The sequence below is a fragment of the Manis pentadactyla genome, chromosome Y (genome assembly GCF_030020395.1).
Source record: "Manis pentadactyla isolate mManPen7 chromosome Y, mManPen7.hap1, whole genome shotgun sequence".
NCBI lineage: Eukaryota > Metazoa > Chordata > Mammalia > Pholidota > Manidae > Manis > Manis pentadactyla.
In genome coordinates, this window is record NC_080039.1 from 23,621,038 (window position 1) to 23,648,805 (window position 27,768).

A 27,768-nucleotide genomic window follows, 5' to 3' on the forward strand; every position below is an offset into this window, starting at 1 on the left:
GTCTGCTGCTGTTTTGTTTCTTCAGTTTTTTCTTTGTTCTTACACTCCACGTATGAGTGAAATCATTTGATTCTTGTCTTTCCCTGCCTGGCTTTTTTCACTGAGCATAATACCCTCTAGCTCCATCCATGTTGTTGCAAATTGTAGCATTTGTTTTCTTCTTATCGCTGAATAATATTCCATTTTGTATATGTACCGCCTCTTCTTTATCCATTCATCTAGTGATGGACACTTAGGTTGCTTCCATATCTTGGCTATTGTAAATAGTGCTGCGATAAACATACAGATTCCACTGTCTTTTTCAAACTGGGCTGCTGCATTCTTAGGGTAAATTCCTAGAAGTGGAATTCCTTGGTCAAATGGTATGTCTGCTTTGAGCTTTTTGGGGAACCTCCATACTGCTTTCCACAGTGATCAAACTATTACATTCCTACCAGCAGTGTAGGATGGTTCCCGTTTCTCCACAACCTCGCCAACATTTGTTGTTGTTTGTCTTTTGGATGATGTTGGCATTCCTTACTGGTGTGAGGTGATACCTTATTGTGGTTTTAATTTGCATTTCTCTGGTGACTAGCGATGTGGAGCATCTTTTCATGTGTCTGTTGGCCATCTGCACTTCTTCTTTGGAGAATTGTATGTTCAGCTCCTCTGCCCATTTTTTAATTGGATTATTTGCTTTTTGTTTCTTGAGGTGCATGACCTTTATATGTATTTTGGATGTCATCCCTTTATCGGATTGGTCATTTATAGATATATTCTCCAGTGCTGTAGGGTACCTTTTTGTTCTATTGATGGTGTCCTTTGCTGTACAGAAGCTCGTCAACTTGATATAGTCCCACTTGTTCATTTTTGCTTTTGTTTCCCTTGCCCAGGGTGATATGTTCATGAAGAAGTTGCTCATGTTTATGTCCAAAAGATTTTTTCCTATGTTCTTTTCTAGGAGTTTTACGGTTTCATGACTTACATTCAGGTCTTTGGTCCATTTCGAGTTTGCTTTTGTGTATGGGGTTAGACAGTGATCCAGTTTCACTCTCTTACATGTAGCTATCCAGTTTTGCCAGCACCAGCTGTTAAAGAGACTGTCGTTTCGCCATTGTATGTCCATGGCTCCTTTATTGTATATTGATTGACCATACATGTTTGAGCTAATGTCTGGAGTCTCTATTCTGTTCCACTTGTCTGTGGCTCTGTTCTTGTGGCAGTACCAAATTATCTTGATTACTGTGACTTTGTAGTAGAGCTTGAAGTTTTGGAGCGAGATCCCCCCACTTTATTCTTCCCTCTCAGGATTGCTTTGGCTGTTCGGGGTCTTTGGTGTTTCCATATGAATTTTGGAACTATTCGTTCCAGTTCTTTGAAGAATGTTGTTTGTAATTTGATAGGGACTGTATCAAATCTGTATATTGCTTGGCAGGATGGCCGTTTTGACAATATTACTTCTTCCTAGCCAAGAGCATGGGATGAGTTTCCATTTGTTAGTGTCCCCTATAATTTCTCTTAACAGTGTCTTATAGTTTTCAGGGTACAGGTCTTTCACTTCTTTGGTTAGGTTCACTCCTAGGTATTTTACTCCTTTTGATGCAATTGTGAATGAAATTGTTTTCCTGATTTCTCTTTCTATTGGCTCATTGTTAGTGTATAGGAAAGCCAAAGGTTTCGGTGTGTTAATTTTGTATCCTGCAACTTTACTGTATTCCGGTTATCAGTTCTAGTAGTTTTGGGGTGGAGTCTTTAGGGTTTTTTATGTACAATATCATGTCATCTGCAAATAGTGACAGTTTCACTTCTTCTTTACCAATCTGGATTACTTGTATTTCTTTGTTTTGTCTAATTGCCGTGGCTAGGACCTCCAGTACTATGTTGAATAACAGTGCGGAGAGTGGGCATCCCTGTCTTGTTCCTGACCTTAGAGGAAAACCTTTCAGCTTCTCGCTGTTTGGTATCATGTTGGCTGTGGGCTTATCATATATGGCCTTTATTATGTTGAGGTACTTGTCATGTATACCCATTTTTGCTGAGAGTTTTTATCATGAATGGGTGTTGAATTTTGTCGAATGCTTTTTCAGCGTCTGGAGATGTTCATGTGGTTTTTGTCTTTCTTTTTGTTTCTGTGGTGGATGATGTTGATGAATTTTCGAATGTTCTGCCAACCTTGCATCCCAGGGATGAATCCCACTTGGTCATGGTATATGATCCTTTGATGTATTTTTGAATTCAGTTTGCTTTTATTTTGTTGAGTATTTTTGCATCTACGTTCATCAGGAATATTGGTCTGTAATTTTCTTTTTTGGTGGGGTCTTTGCGTGGTTGTGGTATTCGGTGAAGTTGGCTTCATAGAATGAGTTTGGGAGTATTCCGCCGTCTTGTATTTGTTGTAAATCTTTAAGGAGAATGGGTATTATGTCTTCTCTGTACGTCTGATCAAATTCCGATGTAAGTCCATCTGCCCCGGGGGTTTTGTTCCTTGGTAGTTTTTTGATTACTGCTTCAATTTCTATGCTGGTAATTGGTTTGTTTAGATTTTGTGTTTCTTCCATGGTCATTTTGGGAGGTTGCATTTTTGTAGGAAGTTGTCCATTTCCTCTAGGTTTTCCAGCGTGTTAGAATATAGGTTTTCATGGTATTCTCTAATAATTCTTTCTATATCTGTGGGGTCTGTCGTGATTTTTTCTTCTCGTTTCTGTTTCTGTTGACGTGTGTTGATTCTCTTTTTCTCTTAATAAGTCTGTCTAGAGGCTTATATATTTTGTTTATACTCTCAGAGAACCAGCTCTTGGTTTCATTGATTTTTTTTTTCTATTTTTTCTCCTCAATTTTATTTATTTATTTATTTCTTCTCTGATTTTTATTATGTCCCTCCTTCTACTGACTTTAGGCCTCATTTGTTCTTCTTTTTCCAATTTCCATGATTGTGACATTATACTATTCATTTGGGATTGTTCTCCCTTCTTTAAATATGCCTGGATTACTATATAGTTTCCTCTTAAGACTGCTTTTTGCTGTGTGCCACAGAAGTTGGAGCTTTGTGTTGTTGTTGTCCTTTGTTTCCATATATTGCTTGATCTCTATTTTAATTTTGTCATTGATCCATTCATTATTTAAGAGCATATTGTTAAGCCTTCATGTGTTCGTGGTCCTTTTGTTTTCTTTGTACAATTTATTTCTAGTGTTATTCCTTTGTGGTCTCAAAAGTTGGTTGGTAGAATTTCAGTCTTTTTGAATTAACTGAGGCTCTTTTTGTGTCCGAGTTTGTGGTCTGTTCTGGAGAATGTTCCATGTGCACTTGAGAAGAATGTGTATCTGGTTGCTTTTGGATGTAGAGGTCTATAGATGTCTATTAGGTCCATCTGTTCTTGTGTGTTGTTCAGTGCCTCTGTGTCCTTATTTTTAGTTTAGTGGATCTATCCTTTGGAATGAGTGGTGTGTTGAAGTCTCCTAAAATGAATGCATTGCATTCTGTTTCCTCCTTAAGTTCTCTTAGTATTTGTTTCACATATGCTTGTGCTCCTGTGTTGGGTGCATATATATTTGTAATGGTTATATCCTCTTGTTGGACTGAGCCCTTTATCATTCTGTAATGTCCTTCTTTATCGCTTGTTACTTTCTTTGTTTTGAAGTTTATTTTGTCTGATACTAGTAGTGCAACACCTGCTTTTTTCTCTGTATTGTTTACATGAAATATCTTTTTCCATCCCTTGACTTTTAGTCTGTGCATGTCTTTGGGTTTGAGGTGGATCTCTTGTAAGCAGCATATGGATGGGTCTTGCTTTTTTTCCATTCTGTTACTCTGTGTCTTTTGATTGGTGTATTCATTCATTTATATTTAGGGTGATTATTGAAAGATATATACTTCTTTCCATTGCAGGCTTTAGGTTCGTGGTTAGGAAAGGTTCAAGGGTCGCTTTTTTACTATCTTACTGCCTAAATTAACTCGCTTATTGAGCTTTTATAGGTACTGTCTGGTGATTCTTTATTTCTCTCCCTTCTTATTCCTCCTTCTCCATTCTTTATATGTTGGGTGTTTCATTTTGTGCTGTTTTGTGTTTCCTTTAACTGCTTTTGTGGGTAGTTGATTTTATTTTTTCCTTTATTTAGTATTTGGTTGGTCTGCTTTCTTTGCTGTGATTTTATTTTGTCTGGTGACATCCCTTTAGCCTTAGGAATGCTCCCATCTTGAGCAGTCCCTCTAAAATACCCCATAGAGGTGGTTTGTGGGAGGCAAATTCCCTCAACTTTTCTTATCTGGGAATTGTTTAATCCCTCCTTCATATTTAAATGATAATCGTGCTGGATACAGTATTCCTGGTTCAAGGCCCTTCTGTTTCATTGCATTAAATATATCATGCCATTCTCTTCTGGCCGGTAAGGTTTCTGTTGAGAAGTCTGATGATAGCCTGATGGGTTTTCCTTTGTAGGTGACCTTTTACCTCTCTCTAGCTGCCTTTAAAACTCTGTCCTTGTCCTTGATCTTTGCCATTTTAATTATTATATGTCTTGGTGTTGTCCTCCTTGGGTCCCTTCTGTTGGGAGTTCTGTGCACTTCTGTGGTCTGAACGATTATTTCCTCCCCCAGTTTGGAGAAGTTTTCAGGAATTATTTTTTCAAAGACACTTTATCCCTTTTTCTCTCTCTTCTTCTTCTGGTACCCCTAAAATGCGGATATTGTTCCTTTAGGATTGGTCACCCAGTTCTCTTAATATTGTTTGATTCCTCGAGATCCTTTTATCTCTCTCTGCGTCAGCTTCTATGTGTTCCTGTTCTCTGGTTTCTATTCAGTCAATGGCCTCTTGCATCTTATCCATTCTGCTTATAAATCCTTCCATAGATTGTTTTATTTCTGTAGTTTCCCTCCCTACTTTGTTGGTTAGCTCTTGTATTTTTCTCTGCGGCTGCATCAGCATGGTTATGACCGTTATTTTGAATTCTTTTTCAGGGAGATTGGTTAGGTCTCTCTCCCAAGATTCCTTCTCAGGGGAGGATGTCTGGGTTAGTCTGGTCTGTATCAAATTCTTCTGCCTTTTCATGGCGATAGAGGTAGTTGTGGGGAGCTGGCACGTGTGTCGGCTGGGAGAACGACCCTTCTTACTGGTTTGTGGCCTTCCTCTCCTGGGAGAACCGCAACCCCTAGCGGCTTGTGCTGGGCAGCTGTGCGCAGATGGGACTTCAAATTCTTGCCGGGCCGCTGTGAAAGTAGCTCTGCCCTGCTGCTGTGGTCATGGCCTGTCTCAGGCTGCTGCTCCACTATGGCAGAGCCGTGTCAGATGGCAAATGGGCGGGAGGCTGTTTATCGCCGGGAGGGGCCTCCGAGCCGCGCTGCCACCCAGGGCGTTAGGGCTCCTGGAGTTCCCTGGGATTCCCAGCTGCTGGGCTAAGTGTCCCGGGATGCTTCCGTCCAGCTGTGGGTTCCCTGTCCCTTTAAGACTTTATAAAAGCACTCGCTTTTCTCTGTCCCAGGGGCGCCGGCTGCAGGGACCCGCTCACAGGTTTTACTGTCCTGTTTCCTTGGCATCCAGCATGCGGTGTGTGTCTGCACTCCCTATGCAGTTGGCTAGGGTTGGCTATTTAGCAGTCCCGGGCTCCCTCTCCCTCCCCGCTCCGACTCCTCTCTCCTGCCGGGAGCTGGGGTGAGGGGTGCTCAGGTCCACTGGGCCGGGGCTTGTATCTTACACCCTCCGTGAGGCGCTGGGTTTTCGCAGGTGTGGATGTAGCCTGGCTGTTGTCCTGTATCTTCTGGTCTCTCTTTTATGGATAGTTGTGTTTGTTGTATTTTCAAAAATATATATGGTTTTGGGAGGGGATTTCCGCTGCTCTCCTCATGCCGCCATCTTGGCTCCTCCCCTCTGTGTAGTTTTTATGTTTTCTTGTTTATTATGTTGTAAGTGCTGGTACAATGATGTGACTATTAAGTTGAGTAATAGTACTAAAATTTTGCCTTTTCAATTTAGATTTCATTTTTATAGTCATCTGTTACTGACTGTAAAGACTGCTATTAACTACACATTAAAATTAGAATGATTCATTATTTACCTTCTTGATGGTTAAAACAAGTATACCTTCTTTCCTTCTACTTTTAGGTCATGAGATCGTCTGTGTGAGCGGTCTGTCATTGAATTGGAGTTTTTTAAAGCTGACATACAGCTGGGACTTATCTCCTATAAGTGGACTACAAATTCTTCTCTTACAACAACTACGTAAAGAGACAAAATAGCAAAGATCTGTCCTCCGACAAGTATGACCGCCACCCCTCATGGACATCCTGGAGGAGGGAGTGACAGCCATGGCCAGGCTCCTGATGGGCAGTCTCAGCCCCCCTTTCAACAGAATCAGGTAGGATGTTTAGGCTACATTGTTCTGGGCACTATGGAAAGCTAAGCAGTGCCATCTGTACTGAATAATTTGTAAAGAAATCGTAAAAGCTATTATTTTAAATTAAACTTTAAGAAAAGTTGCTGATATTTAGTAATAGGAATGCTATTATATATGCTTTAGAATATACTTATATATTTTTTTGTATGTAAGGCCCTGTGTATATCTAAGGGCAAAGGCATTAACTAAGTCAGTCATTTTACCCTTTAGTGATAAGTGTAGGCTCTAAGCAGTTGTTGTTCAAACCCCATCTTTGAACCACGTTAACCTTATAGTGCAGTTAAGTAATGTTTCCAATCCTTCATTTTCCTTCTTTGAAATGAGAGTAAATGAAGTAATGTTTATTGAAAGCTTGACATACTTTAATATCAAAGGTTTGTGCTGGTCTACATTCAAAGAATTGTCTTTTGTCTGGAAATAATTTGTCATAAGTGGAAAAGTATTTGTAAAAGTCTAAACATTTTTTCATTTTTTATTTCTGATGTTGGTAATTGTATTTCCTTTCTCTTGCCTAGTTTTACTGCCTTTCATTAAACTGTAAAGTAAAATTTTGCAAAGCATTGGGTTTTGTTTTTTGCCCCATTTGTATATATTGTTATTTTCATTTGTTCATCTTGTTTTCTTTGGGTTTACTTTACTGGTCCTTTTCTGATTTCTTAATATGGAAATTTATATAGTTACTGTCAACTTGTCTTTCAGTTCTTCTGTTTTCTGAAACATGCCGTTCTTAGACTATAAATTTTCTGAAACTCATTCCCATGATTTTAGATGTATTGACACCTACTGTAATTCACTAAGCATGATTTAAGATTTTTTGTGGTGGTTTGATGTGAGAATAGTTTTAGAAACATGCTGCTTCATTTTCAAGTATTTAGAGGTTTTCTCATTAACTTCTCGTTATTTTTTGTAGCTTGATTCCTCTGTGTGTAGAGAGTATGTTCTCAATGATGTCACTGCTTGGGGGGTTTATTGAGGCTTTGTGTGTTCCCTGGCATGTGGTCCATTTCAATTCTATGAGTACTTCACAAGTACTGTTAATGCTATACTCTATGCTTTAGTGTTCATTATACACGTCCAGTACTTCCAGTTTGCTCATTATGCTCTTTCGATGTTCTGTATAGCCTTTTCTTTGTTGTTTTGTTGGTCAGCTGGTTTTCCTACGAGTTGAGAAGTCTGTTAATTTCTACCTGGGATTATGCCATTTTACCTTTTTTTTGCTCTGTCAATTTCATCTAGAAATATATGCTAGATATAGTTTGAGCTTGTAAGATGCATACAGTGATTTTTCCTACTCCTAAGTGAACAATTTGTACAAAATAACAAAAGCAGTGGTTATAGTATCGCATATACATAAAAGCTGGTTATAGTTTACAGGTAAATGAAAGAAGTGACAGGAATGATAGAAAGGAGCAAAGGAAGGAAGTTTGGAATAATTTGTTGTTATATGCTACCCATGAAGCTGTGTAGTGTGTATGTATACATACATAGATGCCTTTGGAACCATATATATATTTCTCTCTATATATATTTATTTAGTATGTATTTTATATATATATATAACATATATCATATATTTTACTGAAATAAAGTTGATACATAACCTCATATTTGTTTCAGGTATACAACACAGTAGTTCAGGTACCCACATATTAAATCCTAACTGCACTAAGTGTGGTTACTATGTGTCAACACAGAAAGTTGTTACAGAATCGCTGACTACATTCTCCATGCTGCACTTCCACCCGTGACCAACTTATATTATGATTGAGTATTATCCCCCTCATTTTCCCACTCACCTGCCCCAACCCCTACCCCATGGTAATCTCAAATCACTTCTTAGTGTCTATAAATCTACTGTTCTTTTTTTGTCTTAAGAATTCACAAATAAGTAAAATCATACATCTAATGCTTTTCCTTTCTGGATAAAAGTTCAAGTCCTGACCTACATAATTTTTCTTATATCTGAAGAACTTTTTTTTGCAAGGCAGATCTACTGACAAAAAAATTACCTCAATTTTTGCTTGTGTATAGTATATAATACACTTCCCTTTGAAGTATAAGTTTTCAGGATAGGGAATTCTGAATTGGTTGTGATTTTCTCTCAGCCCTGTTGCATTTTCTTGTTTGTGTGGTTTCTGAGGAAAAGTCTGCTATAATTGCTACCCTTGCTTCTTGATAGGTCCTGTGCTTTTATCCCACTTCCCTGCAGTTTGAATATGATGCCTAAATGTCGTTTTTTGACATCTACCTTGCTTGGTGTTCTGTAAGCTTCCTGGAACTGTGCTTTGGTGTCTGCCATTAATTTGGGAGGAATTCTCAGTTCTATCTACTTCCAGTATTGTCTCTTCTTCTCTTTGCATCCTGACCATATGTTTTATAGTTGGCCTAGAGTTCTTGGGCATTTAAAAAAAATTAAGTATCATTGCTACACAACCTTGTGCTCAGGTTTCACATGAGGAACATTGTGGTTACTACATTCCCTGTATTATCAAGTCCCCAGCACATACCCCACTAGAGTCACTGTTCCATCAGGGTAGTAAGATGCTGTAAGTAGAGGCACTATGTGTTTTCTCTGTGCTATACTACCTTCTCCGTGCCACCCCTATTTATGTGTGCTAATCATAATGCCCCTTAATCCCCATATACATCCCTCCCCACCCGCCCCCCTGAGCCCCTTTCCCTTTGATAAATGTTAGTCCATTCTTTGGTTCTGTGAGTCTGCCGCTGTTTTGTTTCTTCAGTTTTTGCTTTGTTCTTATGCTTCACAGATAAGTGAAATGATTTTGTACTGGTCTTTCTCCACCTAGTTTATTTCACTGAGCTGAGCATAATACCCTGTAGCTCCATCCATGGTGCTGCAAATGGTAGGATTTGTTTTCTTCTTAACGGCTGAAAAATATTCCATCGTGTATATGTATCCATTCCCTCTACTGATGGACACTTAGGTTGCATCTTTATCTTGGCTATTGTCAATAGTGCTGCAATAAATATAGGGGTGCACATGTCTTTTTGAATCTGCAAAGTTGTTTTCTTTGGGTAAATTCCTAGCAGTGGACTTCCTAGGTCAACTGGTAGTTCTATATTTAGTTTTTTGAGGAACGTCCATACTACTTACCATCATGTTTCAACTAATTTACATTCCCACCAGCAGTGTGGGAGGGTTCACCTTTCTCCACATCCTCACCAGGATTTGTGGTTGTCTGTCTTTTGGATGTTGGCCATCCTAACTGGTGTAAGGTGATCGCTCATTGTGTTTTGAATTTGCGTATCTCTGATGATTAGCAATGTGGACCATCTCTTCATGTGCCTGTTGGCCATCTGAATCTCCTCTTTGGAGAATTGTCTGTTCATATCCTCCACCCATCTTTTAATTGGTCTATTTGCTTTTTGGGTGTTGACGTGTGTGAGTTCTTTACATATTTTGGATGGTAACCTTACCTTGTCAGATAGGTCATTTATGAATATATTCTCCGATGCTGTAGGATGCCTTTTTGTTCTGTTGGTGGTGTCCTTTCCTGTATAGAAGCTTTTCAGCTTGATTTAGTGTCACTTATTCATTTTTGCTTTTGTTTCCCGTGCCCGGGGAGATATGTTCATGAAGAAGTTGCTCATATATATATAGATTTTTGCCTATGTTTGTTTCTAAGAGGTTTATGGTTTGTTTGATCCATTCTGAATTTACTTCTGTGTATGGGGTTAGACAATGATCCAATTTAATTGTCTTACATTTAGCTGTCCATTTTTGCCAACACCAGCTGTTGAAGAGGCCGTCATTTCCCCATTGTATGTCCATGGCTCCTTTATCGTATAGTAGTTGACCATACATGTTTGAGTTAATAGCTGGACTCTCTGTTCTGTTCCACTGGTCTGCTCTTATGCCAGTACCACTTTGTCTTGTGTACTGTGGCTTTGTAGTAGAGCGTGAAGTTGGAAAGCAAGATCTCCCACACTCATTCTTCCTTTGCAGGATTGCTTTGGTTAGGTTTATTCCTAGGTATTTTAATATTTTGATGTAATTGTGAATAGAATTGTTTTCCTGATTTCTTCTGGTGGTTTGTCATTAGAGCATAGGAAAGCAGCAGGTTTCTGTGTATTAGTTTTGTATCCTGCAACTTTGCTGAATTCAGATATTAGTTGTAGTTTTGGAGTGGAGCCTAAGGGTTTTTTATGTATAATATGTCGTCTGCAAATAGTGACAGTTTGACTTCTTCTTTACCCATCTGGATGCGTTTTATTTCTTTGTTTTATCTGATTGCTGTGGCTAGGACCTCCCAGTATGACGTTGACTAGCAGTGGGGAGAGTGGGCTTCCCTGTCTTGTTTCCGATCTTAGAGGAAATCTTTCAGCTTCTCGCTGTTAAGTACAGTGTTGGCTGTGGGCTTCTCATATATGGCGTCTGTTATGTTGAGGTACTTGGCCTCTATATCCATTTTGTTGTGAATATTTATCATGAGTGAATCAGTGTCTGGAGATGGTCATGTGGATTTGTCCTTTTTGTTAATGTGGTGAATGATGTTGATAGATTTGCAATGTTGTACCGTCCTTGCATCCCTGAGATGAATCCCACTAGATCATGGTGTACGATCCTCTTGATGTATTTTTGAATTTGAATTGCTAATATTTTGGGGAGTATTTTTGAATCTATGTTCATCATGGCTATTGGTCTGTAATTTTCTTTTATGGTCGGGTCTTTGCCTGGTTTTGGTGTTTGAGTGATGCTGGCTGACTTCATAGAATGAGTTTGGAAGTAGTGCGTCCCTCTTCTATTTTTTGGAAAACTTTGTGGAGAATGGGTATTATGTTTTCTCCATGTGTCTGATAAAATTCACGGGTAAATCCATCTGGCCCGGGTGTTTTGTTGTTGAGTCGTTTTTTGATTACCAATTTAATTTCTTTGCTGTTAATTGGTCTGTTTAGATGATCTGTTTCTTCCTTGGTCAGTCTTGGAAGGTTGTACTTTTCCAGGATGTTGTCCATTTCTTCCAGTTTCTCCAGCTTGTTATCATATAGATTTTCATTGTATTGTCTAATAATTTTTTGTATTTCTGGGGGGTCCGTCATGACTTTTCCATTCTCGTTTATGATTCTGTTGATGTATATAGATTCTCTTTTTATCTTAATAAGTCTGGCTAGGGGTTTTTCTATTTTGTTTATTTTCTAAAGGAACCAGCTCTTGCTTTCATTTATTTTTTCTATTGTTTTATTCCCTCTATTTTATTTATTTCTTCTCTGATCTTTTCTGTGTACCTCCTTCTGCTGAGTTTCGGCCTCATTCGTTCTTCTTTTTCCAATTTCAGTAATTGTTCCTTTAGACTATTCATTTGGGATTGTTCTTCCTGCTTTAAATAGGCCTGGTTTACTATATACTTTCCTCTTAATACTGCCTTCACTTTGTCTCTCAGAAGTTGGGGCTTTGTGCTGTGTTTGCCATTTGTCTCCATGTATTGCTTGATCTGTTTTAATTTGGTCGTTAATCCATTAATTACTTAGAAGCATGTTGTCATGCGTCCATGTGTGTTTGTTTTCTTTTTAAGGTTTATTTCTGGTCTTAGCTATAGCTTTGTCATCTGAGAAGTTGGCTGGTAGAATTTCAATCTTTAGGAATTTACTGAGGCTCTTTTTGTGGCCTAGTATGTAGTCTATTCTGGAAAATGTTCCATGTGCACTTGAGAAGAATGTGTATCCTGCTGCTTTTGGGTGTACTGTTCTGCAGATGTCTGTTAGGTCTGTCTGTTCTAATGTGTTGTTCAGTGCCTGTGTGTCGTTACGCATTTTCTGTCTTGTAGATCTGCCCTTTGAAGAGAGTGGTGTGTTGAAGTCTCCTAGATTGAGTGCATTGCATTCTATTTCCTCCTTAAGTTCTGTTACTATTTGTTTCCTCTATGTCGGTTCTCCGGTATTGGGTGCATATATATTTGTAATGGTTGTATCCTGTTGTTAGACTGACCCCTTTTTTCATTATGAAATGTGCTTCTTTGTCTCTTGTTACTTTCTTTGTTTTGAAATCTATTTTGTCTTTTACAAGTACTGCATCACCAGCTTTTCTCTCCGTGTTGTTTGCATGAAGTATCTTTTTCCATCCCTTCACTTTCTGTCCATGTATGTGTTTGGTTTTGAGGTGAGTCTCTTTGAGCGGCATATAGATGGGTGTTGCTATTTTATGCATTCTGTTATTGCTCTGTGTCTTTTGATTGGTCCATCCAGTCCATTTACCTTTAGGGTCATTATCCAAAAATATGTTCTTACTGCCATTGCAGGCCTTCTATGTGTGGTTAGCCAGTGTTCAAGTGTATCTTCTTTACTATCTAACCGTCTAACTTAACTCACTTATTAAGCTATTGTAAACATAGTGTAATGATTCCTTAATCGATGTCTCCCTTCTTATTGTTCCTTCTCCATTCTTTATATATTAGGTGTTTTAATCTGTACTCTTCTGTGTTTCCTTTAACTGCTTATGTGAGGAGTTGATTTTATTTTTTCCTGTAGTTAGTATTTGGTTGGTCTGATTTTTCGTGTGATTTTATTTTCTCTGGTGACATCTGTTTAGATTTATGAGTGCTTCCATCTAGAGCATTGCCTTTAAAATGTCCTGTAAAGGTGGTTTGTTTGAAGCAAATTCCCTCAACGTTTGCTTGTCTGGGTATTATTTAATCTCTCCTTCATACTTAAATGACAGTCATGCTGGATACAGTATTCTTGGTTCATGGCCCTTCTGTTTCATTGTGTTGCATATACCATGCCATTCCCTTCTGACCTGTAAGGTTTCTGTTGAGAAGTGTGATGATAGCCTGATGGGTTTTCCTTTGTAGATGACCTTTTCTCTCTCTGGCTGCCTTTAATACTCTGTCCTTGTCTTTGATCTTTGTCATTTTAATTATGATATGTCTTGTTGTTGTCCTCCTTTTGTCCCTTGTGTTGGGAGTTCTGTGGGCTTCCATGGTCTGAGAGACTATTTCCTCCCCCAGTTTGGTGAAGTTTTCAGCAGTTATTTCTTCAAAGACAGTTTCTATCCCTTTTTCTCTCTCTTCTACTTCTGGTACCCCTACAATGCGAATATTGTTCCATTTGGATTGGTCACACATTTTTCTTAATAGTTTTTCATTTCTGGAGATCCTTTTATCTCTTTCTGCCTCAGCTTCTCTGTATTCCTGTTCCCTGATTTCTATTCCATTAGCAGTCTCCGCACCTCATCCAGTCTGCTCTTCAGTCATTCCAGGGATTGTTTCATTTCTGTAATCTCCCTCCGGACTTCATCCCTTAGCTGTTACATATTTCTCTGCAGGTCCATCAGTACGGTTATCACCTTTATTTTGAATTCTTTTTCAGGAATATTGGTGATACATATCTCCCCAGGCCCTCTCTCAGTGGTTGTCTGGGTGATTCTTGACTGTACCAGATTCTTCCTCCTTTTCATGGTGCTAGAGTTAGTCGTAGGCTGGTAGCGCATATGTCAGGTGGGGGAACAGAGTCCGTTCCTGCTTGCTGTTCGCCTTGCCCTTCTGCATTGACTGTGTAGGTTACCCGCACACTGGGAGCAGCCTCTTGGTTAATGTCCTTCACGACTCCTTGTGGGGCAGCCCTCGGGATAGCCCAGAGCCCTGTGGGAGTCGCAGGTGTACTGGGTGTGCTCTCCTGCACGATCGGCACCCCTTCGTGCTTTCTGAACCTTGTTCTCGTTTGCTCTGTGTGTGCCGGGTAGGTGCACACTGGCGGCAGCCTCTTTCTGTGGCTCGGTTAACTGCGTGCTGGGAGGAGAATCTGGGCTCTTGCTGTGGGTGGGACTGCTCTCAGCCTGCTCAGCTGCTGTGTTTGGGCACCGCCAGCTGGGGAGAACAAATGGCAGGCTGCTTATTGCCATGAGGGGCTTCAGAGCTGCATTGCCACCAAGGGGGTTAGGGCATATGAAGGTCCTTAGGATTCCCAGCCTGCTGGGCTTAGTGTGCCAGTATGCTTCCGTCCAGAGGTTAAGCCCTTCTCCCTTTAAGACTTTCAAGAAGTACTTGCTTTTCTTTTGTCCTAGAGGAGCTGGCTGTGGGGACATGCTCACAGGTTTTATTTTTCCATTTCCCTAATATCCAGCACACCATTCCATGTGTGTCTTTTCTCCCAGTGCGTATTACTAGGGCTGGTTATTTAGCAGTCCTGTGCTTCCACTTCCTCCCCACTGTGACTCCTTTCCTCCTGCCAGTGAGCTGGACTCGGGGAGTGCTCAGGTCCTGCCGGGTTGTGGCTTTGTAGCTTACCTTTTCGTGAGATGCTGAGTTCTTACACATGTAGATGTTGTCTGCCTGTTGTACTATGTCTTCTGGTCTCTCTTTTAGGCATAGTTGTATTTGTTCTATTTTCAAATATATACATGGTTTTGGGAGGAGATTTCCATTGCCCTTCTCAAGCCTCCATGTTGGCTCATCCGTTCCCTGTTTTCTTTTGAATACTGATGTGTGGGGTTTATCTGTCCTCTTGATTTCATTTTTTTTTGAACTCTTGGATTATGAAATAGTTGTTTCTTTACCTTTGTACTCTTTAGGTATATATTTGTTAATGCTTGTAGTTATTACTTTAGGAATGATAACATGTTTTATGTAACCTATTAAGCAAGTTTTGTCACTTAACAATAAAGTAACTTAGGTTGTTACTGTGTGATATAACAATTACTTCACAGTTACTGTTAAATAAGAATGTAGGAGTGACTTTTGAGTGGTTCAGGCAGAGTGTCTCTTATGTTGTGGTTAGCATGTCAGCCACGGTTACAGTACTCCGATGGCTTGACTCTGGCGTTGGGGAATACATTTCCACAATTGCTCACTCACATAGCAGGAATGTCACTTCCTCACCACATGGGCCCGTGAGTAGGGTTTCTTTAGAATCTCTCAGGCATGGAACTTCATTTCTTCCTGAAAGATTTCTCTAAGGAGAAAGAAGGCATGGTTATTCTTACGGTTTAGCCTCAGAAATTCATGCATCATTTCCAAAGTTTTGTGTAAATATTTGTGGTTAAGAAGTTTCATTGCCTGTCAACAATGATTCAGTTTTAAAAGGTTCATTACAGCTTTTATTTGTACTAAACATTGTAAAAACTAATGTTCTCTAATTTCAACTTACTTAAATTCATGCAGTATGATTAGGCCATTATTTTTTAGAAGATTCTTAAATCACAAGTATAAAAATGTGAAAAAATAATCACAGATTGGCCAAAATCTTAAGTATTCTGATCCCACCTTATTAAATATTTACAGCTACATACAGACAGTTATAGATTTGTAATATTTTCACTTAACTGTGTTGGTATCTGAATCGAGAAACGTACATATGTTATAGACTTAAGTCCAGAATATTTAATTTTTAAGATATTATCATCTGATTCCTCCAATGAGAATTCCTCAGCAACTCCTCCAGATGAACAGGGTCAAGGTGATGCTCCACCACAGCATGAAGATAAAGAACCTGCATTTCCACATACTGACCTGGCAGAGTTGGATGACATGATCAACAGGTAAATTTGACGGGAAAAACAAACTACGACCAGCATTTTAACTGGTACTGGAAGAGAAAAAGAGTGGACTGCAGTGTCAAAATAGTCTTACTGTCCATTAAATAGCCTTAACATTTTAGTCATTACCAAGTACCTCATAATTTATCGGTCTTAGTGCATGCATTTGTATGGGTTTTTAACAACTGGGTAATAATGAATAAAGCTTGAAAATGTTCTTTAATATTTTAGTTGGTATGTTTCTGGCTTAGAAGTACAGACAGGAATTTCCTTTTAAGCATTTATGAAATGTGTTTCTTCTTGATACACATAGATTGCTTGAGTTGCTAGATGACTTTCCTTATATTGTCCATTTTAAACAGCAGAGATATTTCAACAGTTTATTTTTCTTTTATTTTGTCTGGTGGTTGCTGATTTGTTCATAAGAGTTTACTTCTGATTAGAACTGAGTTACAAAAAATTCCTAATGCCAGGAAAATAAAGATGCTTTTTAGTGTAACTGAAAAGAACAAAAAAATGTACCAATTTATATCTAGCAGATGGCTTGTAATAAGTATTTTTTTATCAAAATGATGCAGGTGATAAAGGGATGCAGGCAGATAAGAATTCAGGACCCCAGTCATTTCAAGGCCTTTTTAAGTTTCAAGAAGCTTCAGGGCCCTTGTAAGTTGCAGAAAGCTCCAGTCCAACTCAGCCAGCCATTCAGAAGTACACTTAGATACATGGACCTCAACTCTAATTGATTTGCCCTGTACTAATAAAGCATCGTACTTTCAGCCAATCAAGAATGAGTTGTAATGTCATTATTTCAATGTTTTGTTTGGTCCAGGGAGGGGGGAAGTTCTCCTCTCAGGAGGCAGTATAAAACCACAGCCACTACAGCACTAACATCATCCTCCCTTGACGACTGTCCTGAGTAGCAGGAATGTTCTGTTTACTCATTGAAAGAGCTTTGCTCGTTGCTGCTCCATACTCTTTTCCCTGCTGGCTCCATTCTTTGTCTCCTCCAAGATATGTTCCTGGGGAAAACATCATCTCAGCCAGTAACACAAATACAGTATTTGGGATTTCTGCTGTCCTTTAGTAAATAATTAAGGGACAGATGGAAGGAAGTTCTTTCTGGGATAGTGGGTTAATTTCGGGTACATTCCTAGATGCCTGACATTTTCATGAAGCTAGGGAAAATACTGGCTTCTGCGTTGCTTTTTGATCTAGGGGTGTACTTACAAGGCCATAAGTGCTTGGGACTCTAGAAATCATGTAATCTGTAAGAAAAATTGTTAACTGTTCTATAAAGGTGATTTTTGAGGGAGAAATCAGCCATTTGTCTCTCTCTTTTGTGTTTCTGAAGATAATCACAAGAAAAAAGGGTCATTGTGTTGTGCCTTACCAGTAAAACAACCTCAGAGGAACACTTTCTTTCTTACTAACAATGGGTTTACATCTAATTGGTTTTTGATTAGTTTTAGTTGTCTATGAAAGTTCTTAAATGAAGTCTTCCCTTATTGTTGTATTAAAATTATATGTGGGTTCAATAAATACCTTAGGTTCACAAAGCAGATTTAAGAAGGTTTTTTACTTTTATAGTGAATATATATTATCAGAGATTTTTACATACTTTCCTAGCAAAAGTAATTGTAGTATGTAAGTTGTTTATAGTATTTCATTTTGTGCACAATGAATATGGCATCTTTTCATTTCATAAAAATTCTTATGCCTAGTTGGATGGTTCCAGTTTGGCCCAAAGGGGAATTAGAAGTGCTTTTAGAAGCTGCTATTGATCTTAGTAAGAAAGGTGAGTTTATATTTTACTGTGTGATCCGTAATGTATTCAAGTGTGTATACTTCCACATTGTTCTTGATAGCTTTGTTTTTCTCTGTTACCCAATTCTTGTGTCTTCTTAGACTGCACTTTCTCACTAAACTTCCTGGAAGGACTTTATAATATGTAGAGCAAAGACTCATAGAAACCTTTGGACAGCCCTTAATGACACCTGAGTCCTTTAAAATGTTATGCAGAATTTTGTATGTGTATTCATAATCCTACGGATAGGATCTATTGTGTCATTGTATTTTCAAAGGGGTAGTTACTTAAAAGTTAAAAACATTTTTTAAATATAAAAGACTTTGAAAATCTGTTGCATGAAATAGTGTAAGTAGTATACATTCAAGTATATATTTTACAAATTAAAAAATACTATATGACCATATGGCTTGACATTATTAACTGTTTTTTTGTACTTAAGTCATTTGTAATTGAGAAAAACTAATTAGCAAAAATTTCAGACAAAGCATTTAAACTTGACATTTGAATGATTGACTGGAAAGTCATGAATCAAAGTGCATGCTAATAGAAACCCCATCTGTTATATTTAAATGGAAATTGGTGTTTCATTAGTATCATTTTTATAATAGACTAACAATTTTGATGTTAAAAACTTTTTTTCTGGAAGAGAGAAAAGTTTTGAAAATGAATTTTTTAGTTTTGTTTTGGGGTTTTGTTCTTGTTTAGCAACCAATAAAGAAAATCTAGTATTACTGCTACCAAGAATGAACTTTTATATTGGAATAGATCATCTTTAAATGACTTGTTCTAATGTTAGGTTCAGCTGAATTCTTGCAAATCACTAATTTTGATAATAGTATTTGGTTAAAGATTTGAAGGCTTAAAGAAAGGGCTGAAGCATTTTCTGGGCCATTTAAAAATGAATGGAAGTGGAGTAGCCACAGGTACATGTATTGTCAGTGTCCTTAATCAGTTTTTAACATCTATCTTTGGTTTCCTGTGAAGTCTGTCTTACTCTTTGGCCAAGGTAATAATTTTATTTAACAGTAATTATCCTACCATCATCTAAAGAGTGTTTACCTTTTATTTACCTATTAAAATATTTTTTCTGAATATATGTTTCTCAACACTCAAATTTCTTTTGTTAGTTTGAGCATTTATTCCTTAATTGAAGGGTTTAGGTATTTAGCGTGTTCTAGGTCCTAACAGTACAAGATGAACAAACATTAAAATGCTACTTTGCTAGAATTGCATTCAGAATATGCAGAGGATTATTCCCTTATTTATTTATTTTTTTGTAATCATGGTTACTGTGAGGCAGAAGTCCTGGGTTTAAGTGACATATCAATAACTATATAAACAAAACCAAAATATACTTTTTTATGCAAATTTGATATTTCCTGGGTTTTTTTGAGGAGATAAGAAGGTTTTTTTTTAGATGAAGACATATGAGTGTACTACTTTCCTTAAATCAGATGAAATTAAAAAGAAGTAAAGATGCTTAGGTGCCAAGTGAAAGGACTTATTTAGGAAAGCAAGACCAGATTCTTTAAAATACTTTAATAATCAGATAATTTACAACAAGATGAATTTTTTAAAGTCACTTATACAAAGCTTTTATTTCAGTGAGTAAAATGCTGTGATATGTTTGATTCTGTGTAGTAATTGTTGTGTTTAAAGTCCAGTATCATGTTTCGAAGCATATCGGTTAATCATTATATTACCGGATTTGACATAGATTCATACAACTCAGTGTTTCTAAAATTCACTGGATATAGTATTACATTTTTCTGAATTCCACATTTTCAGTGTAAATAAATTACCCTTTAGCCCTTTATGATAATGCGTCTTCTTGTTTCAAAATCTACTGTGCTGTATGTGTGTTGGAAACCTGAAACAATTTTTAACAATGTATTATCTTTAATTATACAATTGGTCAGAGAAATGTTGTCTTCACATTAAGTGTATTGTAATTTTTCCATCTTGTCTTAGGTCTTGATGTTAAAAGCGAAGCATGTCAACGTTTTTTCCGAGATGGACTGACAGTATCTTTCACTAAAATCCTTATGGATGAGACAGTGAGTGACTGGAAGTTTGAAGTTCATGTGAGTCTTTTTAATTATGTTGGAGACAAAGAGTTACATGGTGATCCATGTGGATTTGTGTCTGGAAAGCATTACTCTTAAGTCCTTTGATAACGTTTGACAAAATTGAAGGCCTTTGAGAGCTGTATTTTAGAGTGAGCATGAGATTTGAAGTTATGAAACCTCATTTTAATGCTGTCACCTGAATCCCAAGTTCCTGTGACCTTATGCAAAACAGAGTATATCTTCTAATGTATCAGGTTATTGATTGTGGAAGTATGCAGTTTTATGTAGTGGTAAGAAACATTCCCAAGATGGGGAATATAATAGAAGAATTCAGTATAGCTGAGGTACCAGAGGAAATGATTTCATTGCAATGCAGTATGTAAATAAACACAGCATGAATGACAGAGAATCTTGGCAACCTTGTCCTTGTCAGTTTGTAGAAAAGGAAAGTTTTCCTTGGAAAACTAGTACTCCCCAAAGTTTCTGATCTGAATTCAGACTACAGTTTTAATGATAAAAAAAAAATCAAAACAGAACTTAAAATGTTCTCAGATTGGTAGTATTTTCAAGTGACGGGCTGTAGAAAATACAAGTACTCTCAAGGAAATTTCTTTGGTCTGGGACAAAAGTAATGCATTGATCCTGTGATACCTTCATATTGCAAAGATTTTGAAAACAAACAAACAAAAGTACTGTGAGAATCATTGAATTTCTGTAATTACTCCAAACCTCTGGTCCTAATTTATAAAGTGGAATTAGTCAAAAGTTACGAAGCAAACTTCCACTTGTTTGTGGACTGCAGCATTAGAAAATGTAAATGGGACCTTTCCTACAAATGACAATGGCATATAAAACCCAACATTTCCGATTTGGTAAGTGATAGACGGCTTTGGACGTGATCTGTGACTTTTGAGGTTTGGATGACGTATCTCCCAATTTGGGATAATTGACTACTTTAAATGTTTAAATTTTAGAATGAACTGTCTCCATGGTACAAATTTCAAGAGAAGAGAATGGTGATTTGCATGTGTCCTGTAGACATAAGACTGAAATAGACATCCAGTAAAGTCTGCTTCATTGCAGCCATTCTTAGATAGCTTTTGAAATTAGGTGTAATACAACTGTGAAATAAGTAAATACTTACTTTCAAAGATACATCAGTTTGATCACAATATCTGTGAAATAAATGAAGCAGAATTCAGGCTACCAGGATAGAAACGTGGAGACAGATCATTACTAATACGAATTGAAATGTTTTTGTTTAGGAAATTGGATTGTTTTTTCTTCTAACTCACCTTCCTCCCCTTAACGTAACAGAGGTGTATTATTAACAATGCTCATCGCCTAGTGGAACTTTGTGTGACCAAGTTGTCCCAAGACTCGTTTCCACTTCTGGAACTTCTCTCCATGGCCTTAAATCCTCATTGCAAATTCCATGTCTACAACGGTACACGTCTAAGTGAATCAGTTTCCCCAGGTGCTCAGTTGCCTGAAGACGAACTGTTTGCTCATTCCTCAGATCCACGATCACCAAAAGTATGTTGGTTTGTTCTCAGAATTAAATAGTAAAATGACTTTGTCTAAAAACTTTAGTGACATGAACCATCTTTTAACACGATAAGCACACAACGCTGTTGTATGTAGGTTTCTGTTTACAGACACATTATGTAAGTATTGTTCATTCATTAACGATGAACTCCTGGCCACTACCACTGTAACTCCTACCTGAACAAAGATTAGTATGTGTTGATTGGTTGTTGAATATGTTTGTTGGGATCTAACTTTGTATTTCACCTAGACGCAGTGATTCAGTATTTGTTCCTTCTGTGTTTAGAGTGACTTTAGAGAATATAATTACTGCAAATAAGGAGCATCAGTTGTTTGTACATATATATTTAACAGCAGGAGGCAGATTTATTTACAGACTGTAAACAGATTTTTAAATTTTATTCTTTGCTTTCATTACATACTATTGTTATTTTGATTTTTTTATTAGAAACCCTTAGTGCTGATCAAGATCTTAGTCTTGGGTCAAGTAAATAATCTCAGTCTGTTATTAACCCAAAGGATAATTAATTGCATGGAAGCAAGGCTTAAGAAAACGGGAACCAAGGGTACAGACCAAACTAAAAAACGAGCCAGAAGCACTGAGTAGCAGACCAGGCTATGGAAAAGGCTCCTGGTTCTATGTACATTCCTTCTACTGTTTTGCTGGCTTAATTTATCATGCTACTGAAGTTTTAATAGTAAAGTCTATTTTATTTTTATACTCATTTTGGTTAAATATTTTAAACACATGGAAAAATGTAAACCAACAGTAGAAACAGAAAGCAGAACATAACTTTAGTGTGTGTGCATGCTAATGAATACCAAAAACACTGTTCTCTGTGTTTAGAAACCTCTCCTTTCTTTTTCCTTCCTAATATTCTCTGCTTAACACTTCAGTAGTGTGAATAGATTGGGTTAATGCAAGCATCTTTGTCTTAATTCTGATCTTCAAGGGAAAGTTTTCAATTTTTTAATCATTGACTTTGATGTTGGCTGTGGGTTTGTGAGGTGCCCTTAATTGTGTCAAGGTAGATTCTTTTTATTCTTGTTTTTTATTATGTTAGGTTGTTGAATTTTGCCCAGTCCTTTTTCTGCATCAGTTGAGATGATCATATCAAATTTTCTTTCCTTTATTCTGTTAATGTGGTATATTAATTTGATTTTTAAAAATTGAAACCTGGCATCCCAGTGGACATATATCCCACGTACTTGTGTGTATACTTACTTTGCTGATGAGTTTGGTTGCCAGTATATTGTTGAGGGATTTTTACATCAAATATTCAGCATAGATACAGTCTTTAGTTTCCATTTGTCTTTGGTACTAGAGAAATGCCGGCCTCTTAAAGTGAGTTTGGACATGTTCCTTCCTCTTCTGCTTTTGGAAAGATTGAGGATTGGTGTATATGTTCTTTAATATTTGGTAGAACTCTACAATGAAACCAACCATCTGGTACTTGATTTTCTTTTGCTGGTTTTGTTTGCTGATTCAATCGCCTTATTAATTATAGGTCTTTTCAGATTTTCTGTTCCTGATACAGTTGTAGCATAGGTGGGTTGTTCTTGAAATGTGTCAGTTTCATCTAGGTTATCCATATGTTGACATAAATTTTTTATAATTATTACTAATATTTCTTACAAATCTATGATGGGTCTTCTCTTTCGTTTACAGTTTTAGTTACTTGAGTCTTGCTCTCTTCTTTTTCCTGTAGCTGACCTAAGGGCTTCTCATCTCACAGGTAAATTTTATGAAACAGTTCTTGATTTTACTGATTTTTTTCTCTCTCTCTGTTGTTTTTCTCTTTCTCTGTTTTGTTTATCCTTGTTCTAGTGTCTTCTTGCCAAAATACTAGTTTTGAGATTAATTGGATAGGATAATTTTTTTCTTGCTTCCTAGGAGAAGTTAGGTTGTCAAACTGAGAGCTTTCTTTAAAAATAAGAAATGTTTTAAACTATAAATTTTTCTCTTACAACTGATTCTTCTTTTCACTAGTTGGATGAGTTGTTCTCTATTTATTTTGGGTTTTCCAGGTTTTCTTCTATTAATTGATGTCCAGCTCCATTGTATTGTGATGGGAAAATAGGCTATGATTTAAATCCTTTGAAAAGACTTGTTCCCACACAGTGTTCTGTGTGCCCTTATAAAAGTGTGTGTTCTCCCATTGTTGGGCAAAGTGTTCTGTGTATCTAAGCAAGATTCAGTTGTTCTTTATTATTATATAAAACTATGTTCCTCCACCCCCAAAAAAACATAGTGCTTTCATTTTTTTCTTTATTGAAGTATCGTTAATATACACTTACATTGCTTTCAGATATATACAGCACAGTGATTCAGCAATCCCTACATTATTAAGCCTCTCCCACTCTCTGGTGCAGTTACTATTGGTCAACATAGAAAGATGTTACCGAATCATTGACTATATTGTCCCTGTGACCAGCTTATATTATGATTGAAATTTTCTGTTTGCACTTTATCCCCCACACCCATTGTAACCACCCATTCAAACCCCTTCCCCATGGTAACCACTAGTCACTTTTGAGTTTCTGTGAGTCTACTGTGGTTTTGTTAATTCTCTTCTACTTTATTATTATGATGAAATCGTATGGAATTTGTCTTTCTCCACCTGGCCTATTCGACTTAACATAATACCCTCTAGGTCTATCCGTGTTGTTTCAAATGGCAGAACTTTTCTTAATGGCTGAATAATATTCCATTGTGTATATTTATGTGCCACATCTTCCTTACCCATTTATGTGTTGGTGGACATTTTGGTTACTTCCATTTCTTGACTATTGTAAACAATGCCACGATCAACATAGAGGTGACATATCTTCAAATTAGAGATTTTGTTTTCTTGGGTACTTTCCTACACACGGAGTTACTATTTCTAGTGTCCGTTTCTTGAGGAATCCCCATATTGCTTCCCACAACAGTTGTACCACCTGTTGACATTTCCACCAAGAGTGTAGGAGGTTCCCATTTTTCCACATAATCGCCAACACTTGTTACTTCTTGTCTTTTGGAGAGTGCCCGTTCTAATTGGTGTAAGGTGGTATCTCATTGTGGTTTTTATTAGCGTTTCCCATATGTTTAGTGATGTGGAGTATCTTTTTCTTGTGCCTGTTGGTGAAGTACCAGCTCGGTTCTTCAACCAGTTTTTTGATCAGGGTATTTGTTTTTTGGTTGTTGAAGCATGTGAATAATGTGTTAGTCCCTTATTGGATGAAACATTTATGAATATAGTCTCTCCATACTGTAGGTTGCCTTTTCTACTAATGGTGTCCTTTGCTGCATAGAAGCTTTTTAGTTTGATGTGTTGTCCCATTTATTCATTTTTTCTTCTGTTTCCCTTGCCTGAGGAGGTGTGCTCAGAAAAAAGTTGGTCATGTGTATATTCAAGAGATTTTTACCTATGATTTCTTGTATGAGTGTTATAGTTTCATGACTTATATCCAGGTCTCTGATCCATTTCGAGATTAGTTTTGTGTATGAGTTAGACAATAATCAGGTTTCATCCTCCTACATGTAGTTCTCCAGTTTTGCCAACACCAGTTGTTGAAGAGGCTGCCATTTCCCTATTATCTATCAAAGGCTCCTTTATCATTTATTTATTGGGCATGTATGTGTGGATTTATATGTGGACTCTCTATTCTGTCCCATTGATCTATGGGTCTGTTCTTGTGCCAGTACCAAATTGTCTTAATTACTGTGGCTTTGTAGTAGAGCTTGAAATTGGGGAGTGTAATCCCTCCCCCCAAATTTATTCTTTCTCCTCAGGATTCTTTTGGCTATTTGGGGTCTTTTGTGGTTCCCTGTGAATTTTAGAACTAGTTTGTTATATTTGTTGAAGAATTCTGTTGGTATTTTGATGGTGATTACATTGAATCTGAGATTGCTTTAGGCAGGATGGCCATCTTGACAATACTAATTCTTCTTATCCATGAGCATGGGATGCATTTCCATTTACTGCTATTTAAAGAAGTTTAATTTCTCTCAAGAGTGTCTTATAGTTATCAGGGTGTAGGTCTTTAACCTCCTTGGTTAGGTTTATTCCTAGGTATTTTATTGATGCTGCTGTAAATGGAGTTGATTTCCTGATTTCTTTTTCTGCTAGTTCATTGTTAGTAGTACACAGGAGTGCAGCAGATTTCTGTGTATTAATTTTGTATCCTGCAACTTTGCTGAATTCAGTTAATTCTAGTAGTTTTGGAATAGAGTCTTTAGGGTTTTTTATGTATGCTGTCATGTCATCTGCAGACAGTGACAGTTAAACTTCTTGATCTGTCCCTTGGAGTGAGTGGTGTGTTGAAGTCTCCTAGAATGAATGCATTGCATTCTATTTCACAGGACCTTTAATTCTGTTAGTATTTGTCTGACATACGTAGATACTCCTGCGATGGGTGCATAGATGTTTATCATGGTTACATCCTGTTGTTGGACTGCCCCCTTTATCATTATGTAATGACCTTCTTTGTCTCTTGCTACGGTCTTGGTTTTGAAGTCAATTTTGTCTGATACAAGTACTGCAACTACTGCTTTTTCCTCCCTATTCGTTGCATGAAATACCTTTTGCCATCCCTTCACTTTCAGTCTGTATGGCTTTGAGTTTGAAGTGAGTCTCTTGTAGGCAGCATATAGACAGGTCTTTTTTTTTTTCTCTTTTCAGTGACTTAGTGTCTATTGATTGGTGCATTCAGAACATTTACAGTTACGGTGATTATTAGTAGGTATGTACTCTTTGCCATTGCAGGCTTTAAATTCATGGTTATCAAAGGTTCAGGGGTAGCCTCTTTAATATGTAACAGTCTAACAACTTAACTTGCTTATTATGCCATAACAAACACAGTCTAAAAGTTGTTTTTCTTTTTCTCCCTTCTCTTTCTTCCTCCTCTACACTTTATGTATTAGGATTCTGTACACTCTGTGTGTAACCTTTGACCAGCTTTGTGGGCAGTTGATTTAATTTTGCATTGGCTTAGTAATTAATGATCTACTGCCATTACTGTGGTTTTATTTTCCCTGGTAACAGCTATTTAGCCTTAGCGGTACTTCCATCTAGAGCAGTGCCTCCAAAATACACTGTAGAGATGGTTTGTAGGAGGTACATTCCCTCAACTTCTGCTAATCTAAAGATTGCTGGATCCCTGCTTCAAATTTAAATGATAATCTTGCCAGGTAGAGTATTCTTGGTTAGAGGCTTGGCTGTTTTATTGCCTTAAATATGCGATGCCATTCCCTTCTGGCCTGAAAAGTTTCTATTGAGAAGCCTGATGATGGCCTGATGGATTTTCCTTTGTATGTGATCTTTTGTCTCTCTCTGGCTGCGTTTAATACTCTGTCCTTATTCTTGATCGTTGCCATTTTAATTATATGCTTTGGTGTTGTCTTCCTTGGGTGCCTTGGTTGGGACATCTGTGCACTCCCATGGCCTGAGAGACTGTTCTTCCCCAGACTGGAGAGTTTTTAAGCAGTTATTTCCTCAAAGTTATTCTTTTGGTACCCCTGAAATGCGAATATTACTTGATTGGTCGCACAGATCTCTTCGTATTCTTTCATTCCGAGAGGTCCCTTCTTTCTGTTTTTGGATTCATTGTTTTCCTGTTCTCTGATTTCTATTTCATTTACCATTTTCTCTGCCTCATCTGATCTTCTTTTCAACCCCATTGTATGTTTGATTTCAGATACTGTATTTTTTCAAAGTTTCTGTGTCTTCCTTGACGTGTTGCCTGAGGTCTTGAGTATTTTTCTGTAGCTCTGTGTGCATGTTGATGATTTTTATTTTGAAAACTTTACCAAGAATATTCGTGATTTCAGTTTCATTTATCCCTCTTTCTGGTGTTTGCGGGATTTTGGTTTGTACAAGGATCTTTTGCCACTTCATATTTCTGACAAATAATAGGGAAGAAAAACTATGTATATGCCCTGTCCTCTAGTGTCCCGAAGCTCTAGTCTGTGGAGCTGCCCAGGATCTGGAGTGTTGGCCGGGCTTGAGGTGATCAAGCCAGTGCCTGCCGGGAGGTAAGAGCTCTTTTCTGCTTCCCAGCTGCAGTGCCTGCCTGCACTGCCAGGGCCAGTGGGAAGAGCACTCTGGGAGCATCTTTGCGTTATACCCCTGTAGCTGTTAAGGCCTCCGGCTGGCCTGGCATGACGGCAGGGGCTACAGGTTCACAAACCAAAGCCCAGAGGAAGGAGCATCAGGCTGTGTATCAGAGTGGGGGCCTCAGCACTGCATTGCCAGCCAGGCGGATGGAGCTGGTGAAGCTCCTAAAAGTCCCCAACCTGCTGGGCTGAGTGTGCTGGGACTATTTTGTTCACTTCTCCTTTCTCCTGTACAGTAAGCTCTGTGCAATCATTGCCCCTTTAGCAGCCCTCCCGCTGTTGGGACATCTTTCTAAGTGCCTGCCTTTCTTTTGCTTCAGAGTGGTCTGTTTGGGTACCTGTTCTCCACAAGTGGCTAGAATCTCAGTGTCTCTAAGTATTCCACCTCTGT

General features: G+C 37.8%; 1 protein-coding gene across 3 annotated transcripts in view; it reads left to right on the forward strand.

Moving 5' to 3' along the window:
* The first annotated feature begins 6,231 nt into the window (after positions 1-6,231).
* The window catches only part of LOC130682128 (probable ubiquitin carboxyl-terminal hydrolase FAF-X), a 173,747-nt gene continuing 152,210 nt past the window's right edge, over positions 6,232-27,768 (forward strand). For all 3 annotated transcript variants that reach the window (XM_057496259.1, XM_057496261.1, XM_057496260.1), the window contains exons 1-5: positions 6,232-6,327; positions 15,714-15,859; positions 17,572-17,651; positions 19,635-19,747; positions 21,050-21,268. In XM_057496259.1, the coding sequence (XP_057352242.1) occupies positions 6,232-6,327; positions 15,714-15,859; positions 17,572-17,651; positions 19,635-19,747; positions 21,050-21,268 (654 nt within the window). The remainder of the gene's footprint in view (positions 6,328-15,713; positions 15,860-17,571; positions 17,652-19,634; positions 19,748-21,049; positions 21,269-27,768) is intronic.